We start from the raw sequence: 21,061 nt of genomic DNA on the forward strand, positions 1-21,061 counted from the left end.
TCACAGAAACAATTGTTACGTATAGATTCATAATTTTTTTATTGCACTATTTTAGCACAACACTGCTATCTTAGTATTTGATATCAAAATACCAAGTATTTCTAAGTATGTACTTCCATATGTCCAAATTCAAATCAATTATATAGCACTTGAAGTAAACAAAGCCACTTCTACTACTGTAATACATAGGCATTCAAATAGCATATACTAAAACATACTGTCAGGAGCAAATGCAGTCTTTACTGACATTGCAAACAGCCTCATCACATCTCTGGTTACAGTTTCTGCACTGCAACAACTATTTAGTACCTTCACTCTATTTGAACAGATTTCTGAGTCTGGCACCCTTCCTTTAGCATGAAATATTGACAGCTCTTCACACTACAAATGACGGTACTGAACAAGTGAAGTAAGCAAAAAAGAGATTCTCATCATAATTGTATCTGTTGCACATAACATTGAGAGTAAAATATAGCTCACAAATGTTTAATATCATGACAGCCAAATTTAGCTCTGTATAAACAGTTACAACAAAAGGCAGTTAAATGGCATGCAGTTATTTGAACTTTTGTCCTTACTTAGGCCCATCGCTTGGTTTTAACGTATTGGCAAACATTTGCCAAATTAGCATCGTAATGATTATAGCCTAAGCAGATGAGAATGAAAAATACAGATGCAGAACTGACTAAATAATGCTATGAATACAAACACATGAAAATACTCATTTTAAGTCTTCAAATGCTACTGGCATCTTACCAGTTTCTTCATTATAAGATTTGTGTTGCAGAAAATTTAAACTCACCATAGGTAAAATATTCTATTTCTGGAGGAAGTGTGACCTCAGAGAGGTCACTCTCTTCAATGTAGTTGTCCACATACTGTTGTGCTTTTGTTGCCTGCAGGAATGCTAGAAGCCTCGCTGTGAAAGCAGCAATGAAAATGGACAACATCCCAAAATCCAAAACATTCCATAATTGCAAAATATATTCCCTGGGTCCTTCCAGCCACAGCTCTTTGCATTCTGACCACATCATACCTGCAACAAGAAATTTAAAACTATAGCAAAGTCAGCCAGAACACTTTCATTTAAATTCCATGATTTGCAGTGTCACAGGGTTGTGATACACCTTGAGCAAGGCTGACTTGGTTTCAACAGGATTGATCAAACGGCAAGACAGAAATAAACACACAAGGACACAGTTCAAACATCTCCATACAGGAAAGTAGAGAGTCATAACTTTGTTCTGAAAGCTTTATGGCCTAAGATGCTTTGTTTAAAAGAATAAAAAAGTTAAATGTGGAAAAAAAAAAATCTCTCGTTTTGTTATCCCTGTTAGGGATGACAGCAAGGCACCACACCAGGTGCGATGATCTCCCTGCTCCAACAGAGTCTGACAAAAAGAGAGTGCTTCAGCCAGGACATAGAGGTGATTCAAAAGGCAAAGCGAGGCACCTTTGTGTCCAGCCACAGTTACACTTCTTTTCTCTTTTGCAGCCTGTAAAAGTTGAGAATGCTACATTATCATGTGGCTACCTGATGTTTTCCTACATAAAGAATCTGACTGATGAAAAGCTAGAAGATGGCACTTTCTGCCACACAGTTTCTAACAGGCTGATATCTAATCAGGTTATGTGATGAATACTAAATAATGAGAACTGACTCATTGAACTGACCCTTGGTAGAAACAGTGATTTCTCCAAATGCTACCTAAGCAGCAATGGTACATAAGCTCTGCTGTATTAGCACAGTAACTTTGAGCAGTGAGAACTCCTGATCTTCTCATACGTACAGCAACACAGTAGACTTCTTAATCCTACTTAAGTAAACCACTTCAAAGCAAAATCTCTATTGTGTTCTCTTCAGCAAGTCTGTGTTCCTGCTACAAACATCAGAATTACCAAACACTGCAGCAAAGTCATTGCAAATCAAGGGCTTTGCTCTGCACAAGAAGGGGCAGGCACAGAGATGCTTTCACTGGTTCTGATGTGTTGCTCTGCTGTGCAGGCTTACTGGAACAACGCAACAGCTGGAGTGAAGGTTTAGGACCTGGGCTTCTCTCCTTTCTTTTCAGTTCTTTCTTAACAACTGCAGATAAACAGTGACATACAGACAAAAGGGCAATATACCTACCAAGTACCCATACCATGATCAGCATTTCTGTCCAAGTGAACTGAGTAGTCTTCACCCTAAAGATCTGCTTAGGGTAATCAGTAACAGTGACATTCGGTAGCGTTGTTATACCTTCAAATCTATCAGAAGCATTGAACACCAGCAGGCCTAGGAAAATGATGAAGGATGCTGCATGTGCCACAAATTTCATAAATGGGCTTCGAAGAATTCTTCCAAGCTGCAGAGACAGAATGACAGCAGTCACATTTTTTTTTCGAAGTAACAAACTCTTATGCCGAGTATTTCAGAAGCATTGCGCTCAGTGCTCAGGACAGTCTGAAACGCTGCTATCAAAGGGTACTCTTCCAAATGCACTGAATTGTGATGGTTTGGCATTTCAGACAAAACTCTCCCAAAGGCAGTCACATGAGACGTGCTGCCCTGTTAGTGAACATTTATGCTACTCAACAAACTCTAGATGGCAATACTTATCGAGAAGCCCCAAGGAATTACGACTGTACAATGGCAGTCACAGAAAATAATCTCTAATGCCCACAGATTTGCCAATGAGGGGCTGGAGAACATATTTGCAGAGAAGAAAGTTCCAGATAAATAACCTGTAAATGTCTACTAGAACTAATGACTATTCCATCACAGTGGACTAAGAATGAAAATAACGGAAAAAATGCTTTTTTCAAATAAATTAAGCTGGTGCATTCAAAGTCTGCACCTGGCAGAAAGACAGAACAGCATTTCTGTACAGGCAGTTTTTCCACAGCTCACGAGAGGAACAATTACCTCTAGAAGACCACACTGGAAAGAGCAATGAGCCTGCTGCTGTTACTCACTGTTTGGAGACTGTACTGAGGTTCTCCAAAGGCCCTGTTTGGAGATCTCTGGGTAGGATTGCACAGTTGAGTTTAACTGTCCCTTTCAGACTACTTCTCTTTGGAAGGAAGGATTTGTACCTTCAGAATATACTCCCTTCCTTGTTCCAGAATGCAAGGCTTGTTCCACCTCTACTCTATGTGTGGCAAGCTGGATGCCAGACAGACTTCTTCGACTTAGCTGCAGGACATCTCTTAGTGGTCTCTCCCATCTCCTCCATGAGCAGAACATGCTGCTGCACACATAATGCCCCATCTTTGTTGATGTTAATATCCAGTTCTGATGTGATACATTTTCACATACATTAACAAGCATTACGCAGCATCCTAAAACCACATGTGAAGTGCTGCATTATCAGCAGCGTTGTGTATTGTGTTAGAAGAAGAAGACTGAGTCCAGCAGATGGGGAACTGTAAGTAGCTTTCTTATTTCAAGGAATGGTTTTCCTGAAACCAGGGTCAGCTACTGTGAACTAAGCACACACTGTGAACTAAGACCAGCACACACTGAACTGCATTTGCTACCTGTGCAAACAATTCCAGGTTCCTTTCCTGTTCCTGACCTTTATAAAGTATTTTGAAATTACAATATCAAATAACTGATCTGAATGTACAGCACATTTATTTGACACGGGCACTGTGAAAAATGCCAGGCGTTTCTGGCACTGAGAACTAAAGCTCAAGGACAATTGTCACTTCTCCATATTAGACACTACCTAAAAAAATACTAATGTATTTCTATGACAATGGGATGGGAGGAATATCTTCACTAAAGATAATCACAAAGTGATTTCAGAAAACAATTAGAATAATAATTATATGGTATCATGAAGGTTTATCTTAGAAGTAAATAAATATTCAACCAAGAAGAAATACAGTTTCCCTTGAAATATGCAGGAGAGGGGCAAATTATTTTCCTTTTTGAGATAAGCTAAAAAAAGTATATAAATGAGCCAAACACACTTCTCTCTTTTAGCAGTCTCGCTAAGGAAAGAAAACTAAAAGACCAACATTCTGCAAAAAAAATTACATTTTTTTAAAAAATAATGTTAATGTAACTTGGAAAAATATTTTTCCTTCTGGTTTAATACAAGATATTAATGTACTTAATTTTCAGACACTTGACATGCAAAAGAATGTAAGGATTTCATTTTGATATCACCAAGAAAGCCACATTCTCCTATCATTTTCGAAGGTAAGTCTTCACATTTACAGGCTCTTATGAATATGCTCTAGCACATGGTTGAAAAACTGTTTGATTTGATTTCTATTATATGGTTCACCTGGCAAACAGACTAATAACAAATATTTTACTTAAGATTAAATTCTGCATGAATAAAATCAACAGATGTTCTGTTATTTGTTTATATGGAAGCAGCATCAGATCTTCAGTTGCTACTAAAGGAGACCAACTACAGAATCTTCTGGCCAACTGGGTGGCGATTAAAAAACAAAATGCACCATACTACCACAAATACGAGAATGTAATTACACAGCACAGATGGAATTTTGTGTTTTCTTTCTTTAAATTTCTGTAGATCATTCACCTCATAGAGAAGGGCTTTTTTTTTTTTCTTTCTATAAACTTTACAGTATTTTCACGCTTCCTCACATGCTTCTCTCTTTACAGCGTGAATGAAACAAGTAGCATAATTTGGCTCGAGACTACAGAGAACTAAAAATATCATTAATTAGTTAAATTTGGAAGCAGCAGAATTAGAGGCATGTTATTATGCTTGGAATGCCAGAAAAACAGTACCCAGAACAGTACAAGATCTGTAATTTTTAAAAGTCAGTACCCTGCTACATGGTGCAATCCAATAACCGATGGCTAGAAACGGAAGGCCCAACGCCACAACCAGCACAACCAGACACTTGATGGCTATGGTTTGCTCCCGCAGTCCTGAGAGATTTTCATACCAGATAGTCAGTAGCTGTTGCTGACAGTTTGGATGAGCCACAAACTGCAAAGAAAACAAGTAAAAATTTAACATTTTTAATGAGTGACATGACTGCTGCATAGATGATCAGCAAATCTTAAACGTTCGCGGTTAATGTAGGCCTTAAAAACATGCCTTCTCCTTTCTTTTAAAAGAAATGTTAATAAATGAAGAAGAAACTGCTGAGTTCACTAAAATAAGCACTTCGAGGACAGGGTTGCATAGGCTGAAAAATTTCTTTAAAGCACTGTTGTATTTCCGTAGAATGAAGCCATCTGCTACATGGATAAAGACTGTACAGCCACTCCTGTTAGGATCATGTCATGTAACCAAGAGAGTGCAGAAGAAGCATAACATGTTGGAGGGGAGAATGCTGCAGCTCCCTATGCTCCCTTCTCATTATATTTACATTTCTGGTCAAGTCCATTTCCAAAGTACTGTCACACTCATCATTATTGCTATTACTGTAATTACCCCGTGTTCCACAAGACTGCTGCATTACAAGAGCACGTGGGGTCTTGGTTGAGCAGCAGGGTAAGGAACCTAGTAAATCACAGCCATTTGAAGCAATTGGATAACATGTTTCTCAAATGAATCAACAATTACTAGTAAATTGGAGTGAAGAATGTTAGCTGGTTTCACAAAAAGGTTTGGAAAATAATTCTGATAAATGCATGTTGGTTTAAGAGAGATTTGATTTAAGTTACAGTTAAAAAAAATACTGTAAATGTTGTGTATCAATTTTATTAGGCTTTGTACTCTGCTGAGATCACAATGTACCATATACACTGCTGTATGCCAGGTCTTGCCTGCAAAACTCTATTTATACTCCCAAAATCATTAATAAGAGCATACAGTAGTACAAGAGGGCAGACTTCTTCAAAAAAAAACAAATTGAATCATTGGGAATGAAAACAGGGAACCTTAAATCTCTCAGGAGGAAGGATCTGAAGCTGTTGCATTAACTCTAAAGTGGGAAGTATCTTCATATTCTAATCCACTTGTCTTTAAAACAAAAATCCGTAAGTATTTTGATGTGCTATTTCTTAGCTAGTTAGATCACACACTGGCACAGTTTGTTGATATGATGGAATGGCCTACAGCAATAAATAAAAAAGGTCTCGAAAAACCTTTCAGAAATTAGTGACAATTAAAATAATATTTTTATTCTCTCTAATAGGCTGTCACTTTTTGAGCTTACGCACCATAAAAACTGCCAGGCTGGCTCAGAGGAAGAAGAAGCTCTGTGTGTTTATGTAAACTATACATTCTGACATATGCCCCTGTCTCTTCTTTTATAGCATATATTTCATCCTCAAGTCAGGCCAAAGGACAAACATCTCAGCAGATAAAGATAGGAAAGTAATCATTTCAAAATGACAAAGACTTTTTTACAAAACAGGCTTAAACCTGTAGGGAAGACGAGAAGAAAGAAACACCTGCGTCATATCTCCTATTGCCAGAGGGCTGCAAAAAAAAATGGCAAAGGAGTTGTCAGGGAGCTCGCCCAAGGCTAGGAATCAGCCTGAGGGCCCTCTTACTTCTCACCCAAAGCTGTGCACTCCTTTATTTCTCTGGATCCATCAACATTCTGCAGCAATGCTAAGAGGGCATCAGAACGTGCTGCAACTTTCCCCAGCCAAAGGGGGAGTTAGCAAGTGAAATGCCAATTGTTATGGCAAGTTCTTTGGCAATAAGTCTGAGGGCTTTTAAGATCTTAGTAATTTATTTAATTGCTGGTAATTGCACAATATGCACCACTTCCAATCCCTCACAGCAACTCATGGCATTTGTCTCATCCAGAAAACTCTGCAACTTATCCTTCTCTTTAGCATTGCTGAAATACTTGATTTTTTTTATTTTTTTTTAATGCATCTCCAGCCTATTCTGGTACTTTTCCTCTATATCCACCTGTTCCCAGCATCATCTCCTAAGAAAACACACTATCTTTCACCTACCAATCACACCATCCTACAACTTCTTCCTTTCCTTCCATATTTCTCTTCTCTCAACCTACTTTCCATGCAGTCTCCAGCTTCTCATTACACATGCTGATTTCACATTATTATCACATTTGTCTAACATATCAGGACACAGCCCAAACCCAAGCACACAAAGAGATGCACAAGGACCACATCCGATTACTAAGGAATTCCAAAATGTTATCTGCTTTACAGTGCATAACTGACTACGGCTTTTCAGAGGCATTCAGTTCCATGACCATGAACCAAGTGATCAGCATGGAATTATTTCTCTGTATGACTACGAGTGATTAGAATGTTCTTTATTCCTAACATCCTAATGACTGAGTTCAGATCTGGCAGAAGCTGATCCTGGCGTAATCTGATTCACAAGCACACAACACAGAGAATTTTGAATCCTCTTTCATTTCTATTAGAAACTTCAATATTTGAGAATTAAGTCATGTGATTTTACTCAAACCTTATTGACTTCACTTAGAAATTCCATTTTGATTCTCATTTCAGCAGAGCTGCAGAATTTGGCTCTTGTCAGCAACTTGTCAGCAAGCCCTCTCAAATTTTGCTGGCAATCTGCAGACAGAGTTAAGATGCAATACTAAAAGCAATACGACAGCAACAATCCAGCGGAGAAAGCAAGAATACTTGTAATCACCTTTTCTGGGCTTGTGATCCCCTCAGACATTCATTTTTGGGCCTGCAGTTTTAGTCTGAACCTTATCTCAAAAATTAAGTCCTGTTTACAAGGATGGGCTGCCCTTCGATGCAGAGCCTAGGTATTAAATGCAAGAGTTTCCTTAGTCATAGAAGCAAAATCTCCCTTTCCCAACAGTGAACTTCTGAATTGCTCACTTATCATGCGCTTTCTCCTGTCTCTCCTCTCCCCACAAAGGACATATGGGTCATTAATCAATTCACAGAATTGCTGCTCTGCTTTGCTGTATTATCATTCTTACAACAGTGTACTGACCTTAGCGTACCTGCTCTGGAAGCATAGCTAGAAATTCCAAAAGCTAAGAAATGTAAGCCACATCCTTGCCTGCTTCCTGAAGTTTTAGCATTCAGAGTAACCCTTGTGAAGTTCCCACATCTGATTCTGTTCTGAAGTCAGAATATCACAGCCATCTGCCACAGTTGGATAGAGCCAACCCCAGCATCAAAAGACCACCACAGCAGAGAAATGTTCTGGCTCAACCTTTGTCACGCCCTCTGCGATGGACACTTACACAGTACAGAACATGTATGTATATGGTAACAACTCTGCACCATCTGTTTATGTCCTCCCACCAAGATCATTAGTCTCATAGGTTCTGAACTGTATTTGTCAGGAACTGAAGCCAAAATCTTGAGTTCATCTACAAATAACTAATCTCTCACAGAAGAAGAGAACAAGTTTGCTACATGAAATTGTCTTTTTTGCACTGTTATTCTTAGCAGATCTGTGTGGTCCTTTGCTCAGAAATAAATTTCACTGATGACAACTCTTAGAAGAAAACCACAGTTCTCAGTAGGAAAGCAGAGCCGTGAGTTCTCAGCAAAGGTTTGCTGAGATTTTGAATTTTGAAATGCAAAAGCATAAAGAATCCATACGTTATTTGGATACGATTACATGTCCATATGCTTTGATTTTCCTCCATTCCATTCTCTTAATTAATTTCAAATATTTACTTCAAATTTTGGCAATTGATATGTATCTACCTGCTATAGAATAATTCTATATTGGAAACAGAAATTTGTTCTTTGAAATCTGTTTACCATTTCTGTCACTGCATTCTGGGGATATGATAAACATAAATATTTCCCAGATGTTCTAGCAGGTTGCTTACAATTCATTGTATATGGCAGATTGGCTCAACAGGTGGCCATGTAATAGAGTGTTATTTATTCTGAAAGACACCCGACTTCTTGGCAGAGATGATGAACCTGTATGGCTATTAAGAACAGAAATGACGTGTCCATGTAAATAATACATAGGTGTTACAGTATTTCTTGAGTCTTATCACAGCAGGACACAATGATAACTACTTTCTGTGCTAGTGCTGTGGAAGAGAACAGCATGGCTATATAGTGAAAATTGCCACAGCAAATGGATATAATTATGTTGAATGTTTGATATTGAGCTTCATTTTTCAAGTGTAGCATTCATTAAAGTAACTGTTCATTAAAAATACCTAAGGCACCAATAGAAAATACATTGCACTTTACAAACTACTGACAGATACAGGTGCACAAATGCAGAACTGAAAATAACAGATTAACTGCCTACAAACACACCCCTAACATTTTCAGGACTGATTTTTAAAAATCTTCTAGAAGGAACATGGAAAGTAAATAATTTAAGATTTCTCACTACAATACCACTTTTTATTATATCCACGCAGTTACAGATAAGCTGTTTATGTTACTGTCGTATTTTAGAATCAATGAAAGAACCATATATTTGATGGCAACTTAAATGTTCGCTTTTCCTTTCAAAGTAGGAAAAAAAACACTTCTCTTTCAAAAAAAGATGTGTGTGTGCTCACTAGTAGAAAGCTGCCAGACTTTCAAAAATTTACTTTCCAGAATTTACTTTCCCTATTCAGTTATTTGAGGCAGAAAGCAAAGGTAAGAGAAAAAATAAGGGATAAATCAGTCCATTGGTTTGCTGAAGCCAACTGTTCATAAAAACAATGCCTACTCAACAGAGAAGGCTATCACAGGCTGGCAGAAAGGCACATCCTTTACTTTCACTAAGTGGAAATCTGGCTCCACCTTTTTTTTTTTTTTTTAATTTATTTAATCAAGACAAAGATCTGAACAACCGTGTATAGTCTTGCTAGCATAACTGATTTATGTAATTAAAATCTCCTGCCAATTCTCAAAAGCGTAAAACAGATTAAACAGAACTTCCTTGCTGCAGCTCCCACCAGCTTCCACCTTGTGAGTGTTTCAATTACATGCACCACCTCATTAATGCACAACTGAGCATCAGTTCATAATACCCATGGCACAGTGAGATGACACAGTTCAGATTACATCACCCAAAAGCGCTTACTTACCTTTTTGACTTCATACTTAATGGCCAGTTTCACACGGCTCAGTGATGCTCTGTGTCTCTGCGCTTCAACTGGCTCTGAATTCAAATCCCCATTAAGGATGGCCTCCACTTCTTCCGAGTCTCGGCAGAGATCAAGAACTCCAACCACAAAATCTTTGCATTGCATAGACAGCTTACGATAGTCATTCTGAAACAGAAGGGTTAGAGAAAATGACATGTGAGGAACAGCCTTAAGAGTTAACAATACAGGAAAAAAAGAACATGTAACTTCGGGCTGTCTCCCTATAAGCAAGATTATGCATATTTTTCAAGCACGACCTTTAATCTTCTTGGTTGTTTGCATCTGTCAATATTGCAAAGACTTCCATTTATCTCCTGTTTCTACTGACAAAACATTTGTGGCTATGCTTCAAAAATTTTAGCTAACCGTCAAGCACTTAAATCTGAGTCTTTGTTCACACTTCTGTTTGTGCTTCTATGTCTTCCATCACCTCTGTGCTGTTACCTGCAAACTCGTATCTGCTATTTACCTTGGAAGAAACCTGTCTTCATTCATCTGTCCATGACCTCTCAGACAGATCTCTATGACTTTATCTGAGATGCAGCCTTCAATTTCCCCACAACAAGCCATAGGTGGAAGAGGAAGTTTGACTGCACCTGCTTGTCTTACCTTGTTGCATCAAGTGTTCCAGTGTCCAACTCCATTTCTGTAGCCTTCTTTTTCATTTATTCTATAACTCTTCTCAATGTTCTCTCCCCTGCCCCAGCCATCAAAATGCCAGTCTGAGTCCTCCGTCTCTGTTTTTCCTACATTCCCTGTTCCTCAGTGAACTGTTCATTTTCATACATTATCTTTCTAAAATAATTTTCTGGGTATTAAAATTTTTCCTTTGTGGCTCTCACTTTCTCAAAAATGTTTCCCTACTGCTCTACTTCTCTGTCTTTACCACCTCTTCATTTCCTTTTTTTTTTTTTTTTTTTTCCTGTAAACCTTACCTTCCTCACCATTGCCTAAGTATATTACTTTTCCCTGCTTTTACTGCTAGTTTTGTTGTTTTTTCACTTAGCATCTACAAAATGGGATAGAGGTGCACATACACACTCAGAAGTATCCAATTATCTTGGGGAAAGACGGGAAAAGAGGACAACTGTGGGAATCAGCCAACAATCCCATAGGTCAGATTCAGATAAGAATCCAAATGAAACACGGCTGGAGACAAGCAAATTATCAGACTAACAGCAGACTAATTATCAGATTTAGCATAATGTTAGTTCAATGGGAATAAGACTGATAATCAACTTTTTCTTTAACACTTGGAAGTTGCTGTTGCCAATTCACATGACTTCAGTTTTACTATTCAGCTAAAATAAACAATGTTCATTTTCACCTGAATTTGCAGTCATTCATAAATTTACACGAGAAAAATAACTGCCTGTTTTAGTATTATGTTCATCTATCCTAGGCTCAAAGGTGACATCTCATTAAGGTTTAATGAAGCTTAGTTTAGATGGCTTGATATTATTCATGTGTTTTATGATATATCACAACCCAAATTTAGTCCCCACATGGATGAGCGTACTGTCCATCCGCAGGAAATCACCTTCACTTAAAATTCTCCTTCTCGTTCCTTTGCTAACTGCGAAGAAACATCAGGAGAAGTAGTGTGCTTCTGAGAGTGAGGGAATAACACCACTCACACAGAAGTACACCTGTTTTCTCTGTGAGCAGCCCCGCTAGTTGCTGAAGGACAGACTGCTTCGCAGGGACAACTTGCCCACTATGAGGAGCTACCTGAATTTCTACTGAGAAGTTAACAGTGCTGCAACATCTCTTCATAGGTGGATAGACCACTTTCCTATAACAGCTATGCTTATTGCTAAGCAACACTGGATATATGATGGATTAAGCTTAATTCTGTAAAGCCAAGGATTAAATATAGGCTGTATTGCTTATGGATGCTGTTTTTGAGAAGTGAAGAACAGTCTGTGCATTGCTAATATCTGATTCAGGTTTTGAATCTTAGGCTGGGAGAGCACATCAGATTTCCATCTCCGGGTCCTTACTTACATATTACTAAAATCAAATTTCTCTCAGGATATTTGATTGCTTGATAGAATTAAACAGCCAAATGCTACCCGTACTGTAATCACGGGATCCAATTCTCTAGCAATCTTCTGTCTCTAGGGCATTGCATGAGTAGCAGAAACCAGATCCATGGTCTCAGTCACCCACATAGGTCTTTGCTTTCTTGAGGCGACACTGAGAGCAAATAAAGCCACCAGATCACTCATCTCTTCCCTGCCCTAAGAAATGCCATCAGAACTCTGTCTGATACATCCAACTCCACATAGAAAAACCCTGCTACATCCTGCACACGCTGCCAATTTAATAAGGTGAAGCTATTTTTCAGGGGAATGCCAAAGAATGAGGCACCAACAGACCTGCTTACACAGTGGGGCTCTCAGCCTGTTTCTCATGATAACACAGGCACTCTGCCGCCCTGATCAAAGTGCCTCTTCAATTAATTCACAGCCTGACTCAGCCGGTTTTCCTTGCTGTACCATCTTAAACCATCTCTTTCAAAAGCCCCTAATGGCTGCATAGGCATCTTTATTCCGTCGAAAACATCAGCCCACAGACAGTTGACACCAGAAGGTAAGAGACAACTGATGAGGACTGGGACTGCAGTGCCTCTCCAGTAGTCCCATCACACATTGGCTGCTATATCTCAGCCTGTCCAAGTCTGCCTATTCTTAGCAAGAAGAGAATATTAGAGGCTATCTCATGAGCTTATGCAGGATTGTGGACAAAGAAAATAGCCATCTGTGTGTAAAGAATGAAGTTTATGAATGAAAATATTACAATGATTTAATCAATAACATCTAACTATTCTGAAGAAATGTTATAACAAGCAATTACATATAGTTAGGCAAAACATATGAATCTGTTTCCTATTACACAGGAGCTGCATTTCCATAAGCTCCACAATTCATGACTATACTCACCAGCATCACTACTTCAAAGGCATTGCACACAATCACACATGCATTAAGTATTAAATGGCTGCTTTGAGATCAAATATAGCTAGACAGTTTGCATACAGAACTGTAGGAACTGTATACGCAAATCAAGCAGATAATTGCACTAACAATCATGGATCTAAGCTCTGTTGTTTAAAAGCTGGACCTAAACGTAGCTCAAGCTTGAATGCTCTTTGTTAGTTCAGCTGAGATAACACTATGTAAATTGACTTGGATCAGCGACAAATGCTGCTTTTAGATGCACGTCCATGCCTTCCACTGGTTTCAGTAGGAGTTTTAGCAAAGCTGAGAATGGGGATTTATCCTATATAAAGCAAGACAAGGACCTTTTGGATACTTGCTCCAATGGACCAAATTCTGATGTGACATGAGCTTCTGCAATTCTCACTCACAAAGTTCTCTCACACTAAACTCTATTCAGCTGAGAGGGGGGACACACGCCATTCATGTTCCCTTGTCCTGTTTCTCTCTCTGGTCACTCCAAAGAGAAGTTCCATCAGCTGTTCTATCCACTAGAAACTCTCCCATCACTGCGCAGTGACATCTCAAGGAAGATGGCAAGTAACAATTAACTTCAATAACTCATGGCAGCTGCAGTGGCCACATTTGCTAAAAACAGAGTAAGAACACACAAAAATTGGGAATATTTGTATTGCAAAGTGATTTGTAGTGCTGCTGGGATTAGAAAATGCAATTGTCAAACTGTAGTAATGAATACTTCTTTACGTTAGAGAAGATACGGTTCCAGACTGAGCTTCTCTAGCCAGGCTATCAGACACAACACAGCACATCCTGCAGTCTCCAGCCACTCAGAGATTACAGTAGAGTGGGCCTGGTCCTTTCTAAAAGAAAATAATCAAACCAGCAGTTTTAATAAACCTTAAAAACATTCCCTAAATGAGCACGTTCATTATAAAGTTACTTATGAACTTCTACATCAGCAGAGTGATGTAGAATCCTAGTCTTGCATCTCAAACACAGAAATTCATGCTGATTTCATTCTAATCATCTCTATCACACATAAAACGATCTGAAAACGTGACATCTGAGAATCTAATCAGCTCCTTTCATAGACCAATATTTAATGTGAAAGCAGTAGGTAAAGCAGAACAAAGGGTGGGGTTTTTTTAGGCTTTGGTAGCAGCCTTGACTTGGACAAAACAAACCAAAATTCGTGAGTCAATCTGACATCCTGCTGTCAACTCCTTTAATGAGGATTAGAATCACTAAAGAAAAGAAACACTGCAGTTTCTGCCCTGGCCAAAGGGATGATCCTGCACTAAAATAGTACCTTGCTGTTTTGACTGCCAAGCACCGACCACCTCTGATGTTCCCTTTGCCAGATCCAGATCCCAGATCTAAAGAGGAGCCACCTGCAGATACAGACAAGCCAACCAGGCTTTACTAGGATTAGAAAATGCAAGAATAAATCATGAATCTAATGGGAGGATGATAGAAATTAATAAGAAAAAAAAAAAAAAAAAAAAGAAAGATAGATTAGAGAATAACCAAAAAAAAAAAAAAAAACATAAGAGCAATTTAAAAAAGAGGTGAAAAGAAGGAAATCTGAAGAGGTAAACGAAAGACTGAAAAGGAGATGAGCAGAAGCAAAGAACAAAAGGGAGTAACACTATCAAGAAGAACTACAGTGAAATAGGTGAAGAATAGCAAAGGAAGCAGCTGGAGCTTGGAAAATGGATTTCACAAGAGAGTAAGAAGTAAGGAGGTTTGAAGTCAGAAGAGAATGAGTACAGTGGCCTTCAGGGTTCTAGTTTCCCCTTCTTCTCTTTTTATTTACTCATTTTTAGTAACTTTCCTTTGTCTATGTCTTGCATCTTCCTAGCAAAATGTGAGTTCATTGGTTTCTTCGAATCCTATCTCATTAGTTCTGAGGAAAAATTTTTTTAATTACACTAGAGAACTTAATGCGGAGCTGACTGTCATGAATGAATGTCATAAGTAATTTTCCCACATCTTCAATGCTTTTGTGCAAACTCTGGCTATTGAATTTGTTAGTGTAAATGCTAAGAGATAGGGGCAGACTGGACTTTGCATATGCAGAAGATGTAAAGTTCAGTTCAGCAAGCATATACTCAGAAGCTTTGTCCTCAGGCATTTTAATGCAGCTTCATCCCACATTCATTCTCTGTGGGAAATACCTAGAGAGGTATTTCCTGCTCTGCACCTAAGAAGTGCATTGCTGTAAGCATGCAGAGGAAATGCTATGGGCCTTAATGTCCCATAGGTTTTAAAAATAAATAATTAATATCATTAAAAATCCCTTTAAGCAGATCTCACAACTAACTTCCATCAGCCACAGAAGCACTTTCTCCTAAACCGACCTCCATGTGAGGCTATCAGTGCAGCATCTTGTGTAACATTCATGCTGCCAGCAGTCCAAGACACCCATGCACAGCCCCAGTGGAGCACACAGCCTTGCTGTCAGTTGTCCCTTTCTGGAACCTCAGTTTGACAGTGATGCTAAAAAATTCCTCGCCTCATTTTCCTCCTTCCTCCTTTCCTATTTCCTCTCTCCCCAAGAAAGACAACCAACAAAATATGTCAGAGAAAAAGACGCGCCTCTGCCTCCCAGCCTGAGAGAAAAGAATGACTGCTCGGACACTCATAAGAAAGAATGAAAAGGGAGCAATGTGAGGTTAATGAGGAAAACCTCACTGGAATATTGTGGTTTTGATGAGAAGATGGAATTTCCAGGCTAGACAAGAGCCAACATCAGTTCCTACAGCAGGATCCAAAACTGAATTATCACGTACACCTATGAAGGCTAGCTGACATGTAAATACTACTTACAAATAGAGAAAATTGTGCATGAAGTGGATTTCTTGGGTTCTTATGCATCCCAAAAACGCCAACAGAGGCTGAACAGTTCAGGAAAAAAACAATACAAAACAAAACAAAAAATTACTGAAGACCAGAATACCTTTATTGTATGACAACTTAATGTTTGAAAAGTTAATTCTTTAAGTTTTACTTTGAAATAAGTCCAACCCAAACATGCGTCTTCACCACCTCCAAAAGGTTGAGCTATTTGTTAGACTGAAGTCATGTTTATGATATTAGGGCCTGGGACATGGGAGCTTACCAGAATTTTGTAACTACTGAAACTATTCTGTTCAGTTCTAATAATCTACATCATCCCCATTAAATAAATAAATAAATACATACATACACAAACACATAAATAAGTACATAAATAAATAGAGGTTTTCCATAATTTACCTTTTGAGGCCGTTGTGGGCCTTACAAGTTGCATGATGCTTAAATTTAGGCCCTGAATCCAACAGTGTTTCTGTGCACAGTTTTAATAACACACGTTGCATGCAGTATCAGTAAGATAGATAGACAGATAGACAGAGGCTGCATCCTTGGCCATCAAAGCATTACTCAGAAAATTCACATATCTCCATCTTAGGTGCATGATTCTGGGACACTCTGTGGCTCTTCAGAAGTTGGCCTTGTTGAAAAGAAATCAATACTACACCAGACTGAGCTGCACACACCAGAAATATAACCTTCTGTAATGATCTCTAAATGAGGCATGTAACTATGATTGATTCACTGTGGGAAGCACAGAAGCCAACAAGTTCAACACATCCAATGAAAATCTCAAATTCCTCAATTTTATGTTCACTATGAGGTTCCTCAGCAGAGGATAAGAAAAATCTGACATTTTTTCTACACTGAATAAATACATTTCAGTAAATTCTCAATCCATTTGCAAAATTGCACAGTATGAGAAGGTCCCTTTAGCAAAGGAGGGAGAGAAAAGGTTTAAGCTGACTTTTGTACTTTATTAGTGAGCGGTATAATACTTGAATCTTCCTCAGCACAGCAGCTTTCTTTTTAAATTGTATTTTAACCCACTTAGCTGTATCTGGAATATATGTGATAAAGTTCACTTTTTGCATTTCTGCCTATTTTCCTGCAAGTTGTTGCACATTTCTTCTTGGAAGAAGACCTTGCATTAGCAATGCTTGCTGTTGTTTTAAAAGATGAATACATCTCTTGCCTCTCTCAGATCGCTTATGAAGATATTAGTGAAAAAAAAGTGGCATCCAACACTGACTTTGCTACGACTAGACGTGGTGCTATTAACATCATCACTCACTGAGAATAATCTGTCACATTCCCCAGGACAAACTTATCTTAGCACGTATAGTATTCTGCTGCTACTGGCATTGAGGTTTGTGTGTTTGGTTCCATTTTGTTGGTGGTGAGTTTTTTTTTGAGAGAGGTGCACAGAGAGGATATACTTTTCAAGGCACTAAAAAAAATTGCAAGTCCACGAACCACCACTGTACAACAGTTAACTAAGTCATTAGCTGTCCAGTGGAGAAGCTGAAATACGCAGAAAAGTTGAGATACTGACAAACTAAACTAGATATATCTCTGAAACAGGTAACAGCAGACATCTGTAATCAGCTTAACAGACAGTTCTGAACAAGCGACAGTTCTAAAAGGTGCATTAAAAGAACACTGCCTGCATTCTTAACAATTTGGAGACATTCTTCAAAATTAGTATGAATAACAAAATGCGAATAAGGTCACTGCTGCAGTAGGCTTAATGTTTCTGCTTTCTACACCTGTGCTACAAAGCATCTGTAACTAAAACACTATTTGCTACAGCAAATTGAGCTGTTTTTAATCTTCTGCAAGTTTAGCAGAATACATACCATCTCTTTTTCCAGTTTTCTCCATGCACAGCAGGTACTGAAGCATTTCCATTTCACTTTAAAAACCCTTTTCAAAGACTTAAGTATTCAGAATGCAAAATCAAGAGCTACAGAGAATAAATATAAAAGCATTTGCAATTGAAAAAGTTGACACAGGAAATAATTTCAAGAATCTAAGGACATTATAAGGTAGCATCAACATTAAAACAAACAACAAAGACAGCAAGAAATAGAAAACTACCATTACCTTGAATTCTTTTTCAATGTTAGCCAATTTGGCAAGCTCATTGCTGAGTTCCAGCGCAGTGAGCACAGGATCTTCACTGGAGAGGGACAGGTAAGCTGGACTGGCCAGTCCTTTGTAGGCATTTATTCTTGACCTGGAGTGACTGAAGGAATCATGCTTTTGCTTCTCTGTACAGTCATTACATTTGCAGAAATAATCATGAGGCCTTTCTATCCTTGCTCCTTTCATCAACAGCATATGCACGACTTCGTACTTTTGGCAGTGAGCAGCTAAAATGATGGGAGTGATATCTGGAGAAAAGCGGGTGCCGTCTTCGTCGTAGGAATAAAAATCGTCATCCTGGAGCTCCTGCTCACAAGGGCTCAGAGTCAGTCGCTTATTTACTGAAAACCCAGGATGATTTAAAATTGCTTCCACTATCCTAATGTAGCCCTTGCTGATTGCAAGCAGCAGGGCATCTCCAATCCGTGCCAAGTTCTCTTTTTTTAACAGAAGTTCTGTCACTTCCAAATGTTCATTCCCTACAGCAAGCTGCAAGGCGTTTTGGCCCATGTAGTCAACACAGTTGACATTCAGTGTTTTTGACTCTTCCAGCATTTTGCGCACCACAGGTATGTTCCCATACTCTGCTGCATCTAGAAAGCGCTCCTCCTCAGCAGTGAGACTAGTGCCTCTGTTGTTGAACATGAATGCTGGGCCTCTGATGGCCTGCCGCCTTCCCTTTTCCCTCATCATAGTCATACGCCTCAGAGACGGACTTTCTTCAATGTACCTGATGGGGAGAAAAATAAAAAAGTAACAAAAGTTCAGTCTTGGCTATTTGTAGTTTCAAGCTCTCCTGTGGCTACAAAAATGAGCACTTACCTCATTCTGATCCTTACCATTTGCCCATCTATTACCTAGAAGCATTCTTTCTTAGGATCTTTCTGCCCTTACGGCAGGCAGTGCAAAGAAAATTTTCCTTCATCTTTGATTTATGGAAAGTATGATACAGTAAGTGTAAATATTGCCTTCTTTGAACAATCAGATTGAGTCCCTGTGGTGGATGGTATTTAATTGCTATTGATACTGTAGATGCATTTTCATTTTATACGTAATAGTGTGCTGGGAGGGGTTTCTGAAGAGAAGTGACACCTGATACTAAGGGGAAAAAAAATCTTGGCCACACCAACAAAACAGAAAGGGCCTCTGGAATTGAACCTGTGAGTGCCCCATAGACTGCGTACAGTATACAGCGAAGCCTGATCTCATGCCCATTAGTGCTTACTATGAAGAACACTAACCAAATGTGGAAGGGTCTACTCACAAGTGAATCTGGTCACATTGGACGTCTTTGAAAAACACGAGTGCATATGTGTTCAGCAGACTTTCTGGATACTAGTAGCTAAGCTACTCAGATTCCTGACAACAGACATGATTCAGTCTAGACTGGGATGAGCTCTCCCTGTAACTGGAGTTCTGCAATGCTGTGCGCTATGCGGAGCCTACCTCTACTATCCACCCTGCCTTTCCAGGAGCTGAAAGGAATATCACTAAGTGAGTCATGTTTAAAAAACAAAACAAAACAAAAAAACCACACCTGTGCCTTCTTGTAATATGAGCAAAACAGTGTAAAAGCCAAATATTTAATTAATGAAAAATGGGATGGCAGGCATACAGTGAAGAAGAAACTTGGGTGCAGGAGGACAAGATTGGGAAAGGAAACAAGAAACTAACTGGAGAAGTTGTGAAGTCTCTGCAACACTGGCTGCAAAAGCAGAAAGGGAGAAACAAGAAGGGCACGGGAGAAAAGAATGAGTGAACTAGCTAACTGAAGAAACACACTGAAATTATAAGCTGGTAAAATAAGTCCTCTGTGTCTCCATTTCTCATCTACTGAAAAAAGAACAATTGCTTCCAATTTTACAGGAGCACTGTGAAAATTAATTCATTCATCTCAATGAAAAATGCAGACACGAGAATAAACAGCTACAGAGAAATACATCTACCCTCATTGCAAAAGCCAAGTAAGGTGCACCTGAAGAGATGGATGGCATAACAAAATAGTTAAAGGTTCTTTTTAAGCAGACCCTGTCAGTCTGCAACAGAACAGAACCAAGGGAAGAAATGACACCTTGGGCATGCATAACCACCACTCAGGGAAATGCAGTGGAAGCTGAAGGGCAGCTCCAAAAGTTACAAATCCTAAGTGCTGCAGGACCAAATCCACAATGTGAGCAACCTTCTCTTAAATGCAATCTTTTTTATTTTTGTGTGTGACCTTCCAGCAAAGAGCTCAGCTATGCTGCTACTACACAAACCATTACATTATGTAATGGTTGATATCCCTGGATTTCCCCATATATTGCCATGTCAGCCCTACTGGTTTTCACTTGGCAGACCTAATCCTATTCAGATTACAAGAATACACCTGGTTTTCCAGCTGTCTGCATCAGTTGTAATACATTCAGCAGAACATTAAATCTTACTCACTTTATCAAAGCTACAAGCACTGTAAAAACTGGTTTGCACACAGGGAGTTGCAGGTGACACAGATGGGAAGTTTCACTGGAGATGGAAAACTGAATGAAGTGACTCATTACCAAAGGCAGGACTCTCCATAGCATCTGAACTCTGATATTTTCATGTGGGATCGGTATTTCTGTACTGCTAGAAGTGCCCTGGGTGGCACTGGAGCATACGTTATGCTGTCTGGTACTTCTTGAAATATGTGCCAAAGCTGCTTTGCTACACACGACACATCCATTGCTTTTCAATCCCATACAACCTTCCTTCTATCTATGAAAATGTTTGTGTAGGAGATGAAATTTGCAACTGCATTAGCCACAGGATTGATTTACCATGTAAAGCATAAACATATTTCATGTTTGGAAATACTCTGATATGATGACTTTGGCCCAGAGAACACACAGTGAACAGCCACACTATGCAACTGCCTTATTCCCAAAATAAACAGACATAAAGCAAGAAATACTGCCATCTTATCGTTACCTTTTAAACAAGATAACAAGATCTTACTGTCTGCTGTGCTATTAGGCTTCTGTTCCTCTTCCACATCTTAAAACATACAGGTACAGAAATGTAATTGTTTACTGTAATAGTGTAAAGAAAAAAAAAAATCA

At 38.9% G+C, this 21,061-nt stretch overlaps 1 protein-coding gene across 3 annotated transcripts in view; it reads right to left on the reverse strand.

Annotated features, from left to right (window-relative positions):
* TRPC3 (transient receptor potential cation channel subfamily C member 3) overlaps nucleotides 1-21,061 on the reverse strand; it is a 39,615-nt gene that overhangs the window by 12,515 nt on the left and 6,039 nt on the right. For 2 of the 3 annotated variants that reach the window (XM_052682303.1, XM_052682305.1), the window contains exons 2-6: nucleotides 17,940-18,711; nucleotides 9,958-10,143; nucleotides 4,797-4,961; nucleotides 2,132-2,348; nucleotides 803-1,036 (exon numbers count right to left, since the gene is read on the reverse strand). In XM_052682303.1, coding sequence (XP_052538263.1) covers nucleotides 803-1,036; nucleotides 2,132-2,348; nucleotides 4,797-4,961; nucleotides 9,958-10,143; nucleotides 17,940-18,711 — 1,574 coding nt within the window. The remainder of the gene's footprint in view (nucleotides 1-802; nucleotides 1,037-2,131; nucleotides 2,349-4,796; nucleotides 4,962-9,957; nucleotides 10,144-17,939; nucleotides 18,712-21,061) is intronic. The other variant, XM_052682304.1, reaches the window with a different exon arrangement.

This window comes from Tympanuchus pallidicinctus, unplaced genomic scaffold (assembly GCF_026119805.1).
Source record: "Tympanuchus pallidicinctus isolate F22 unplaced genomic scaffold, pur_lepc_1.0 scaffold2, whole genome shotgun sequence".
Lineage (NCBI taxonomy): Eukaryota > Metazoa > Chordata > Aves > Galliformes > Phasianidae > Tympanuchus > Tympanuchus pallidicinctus.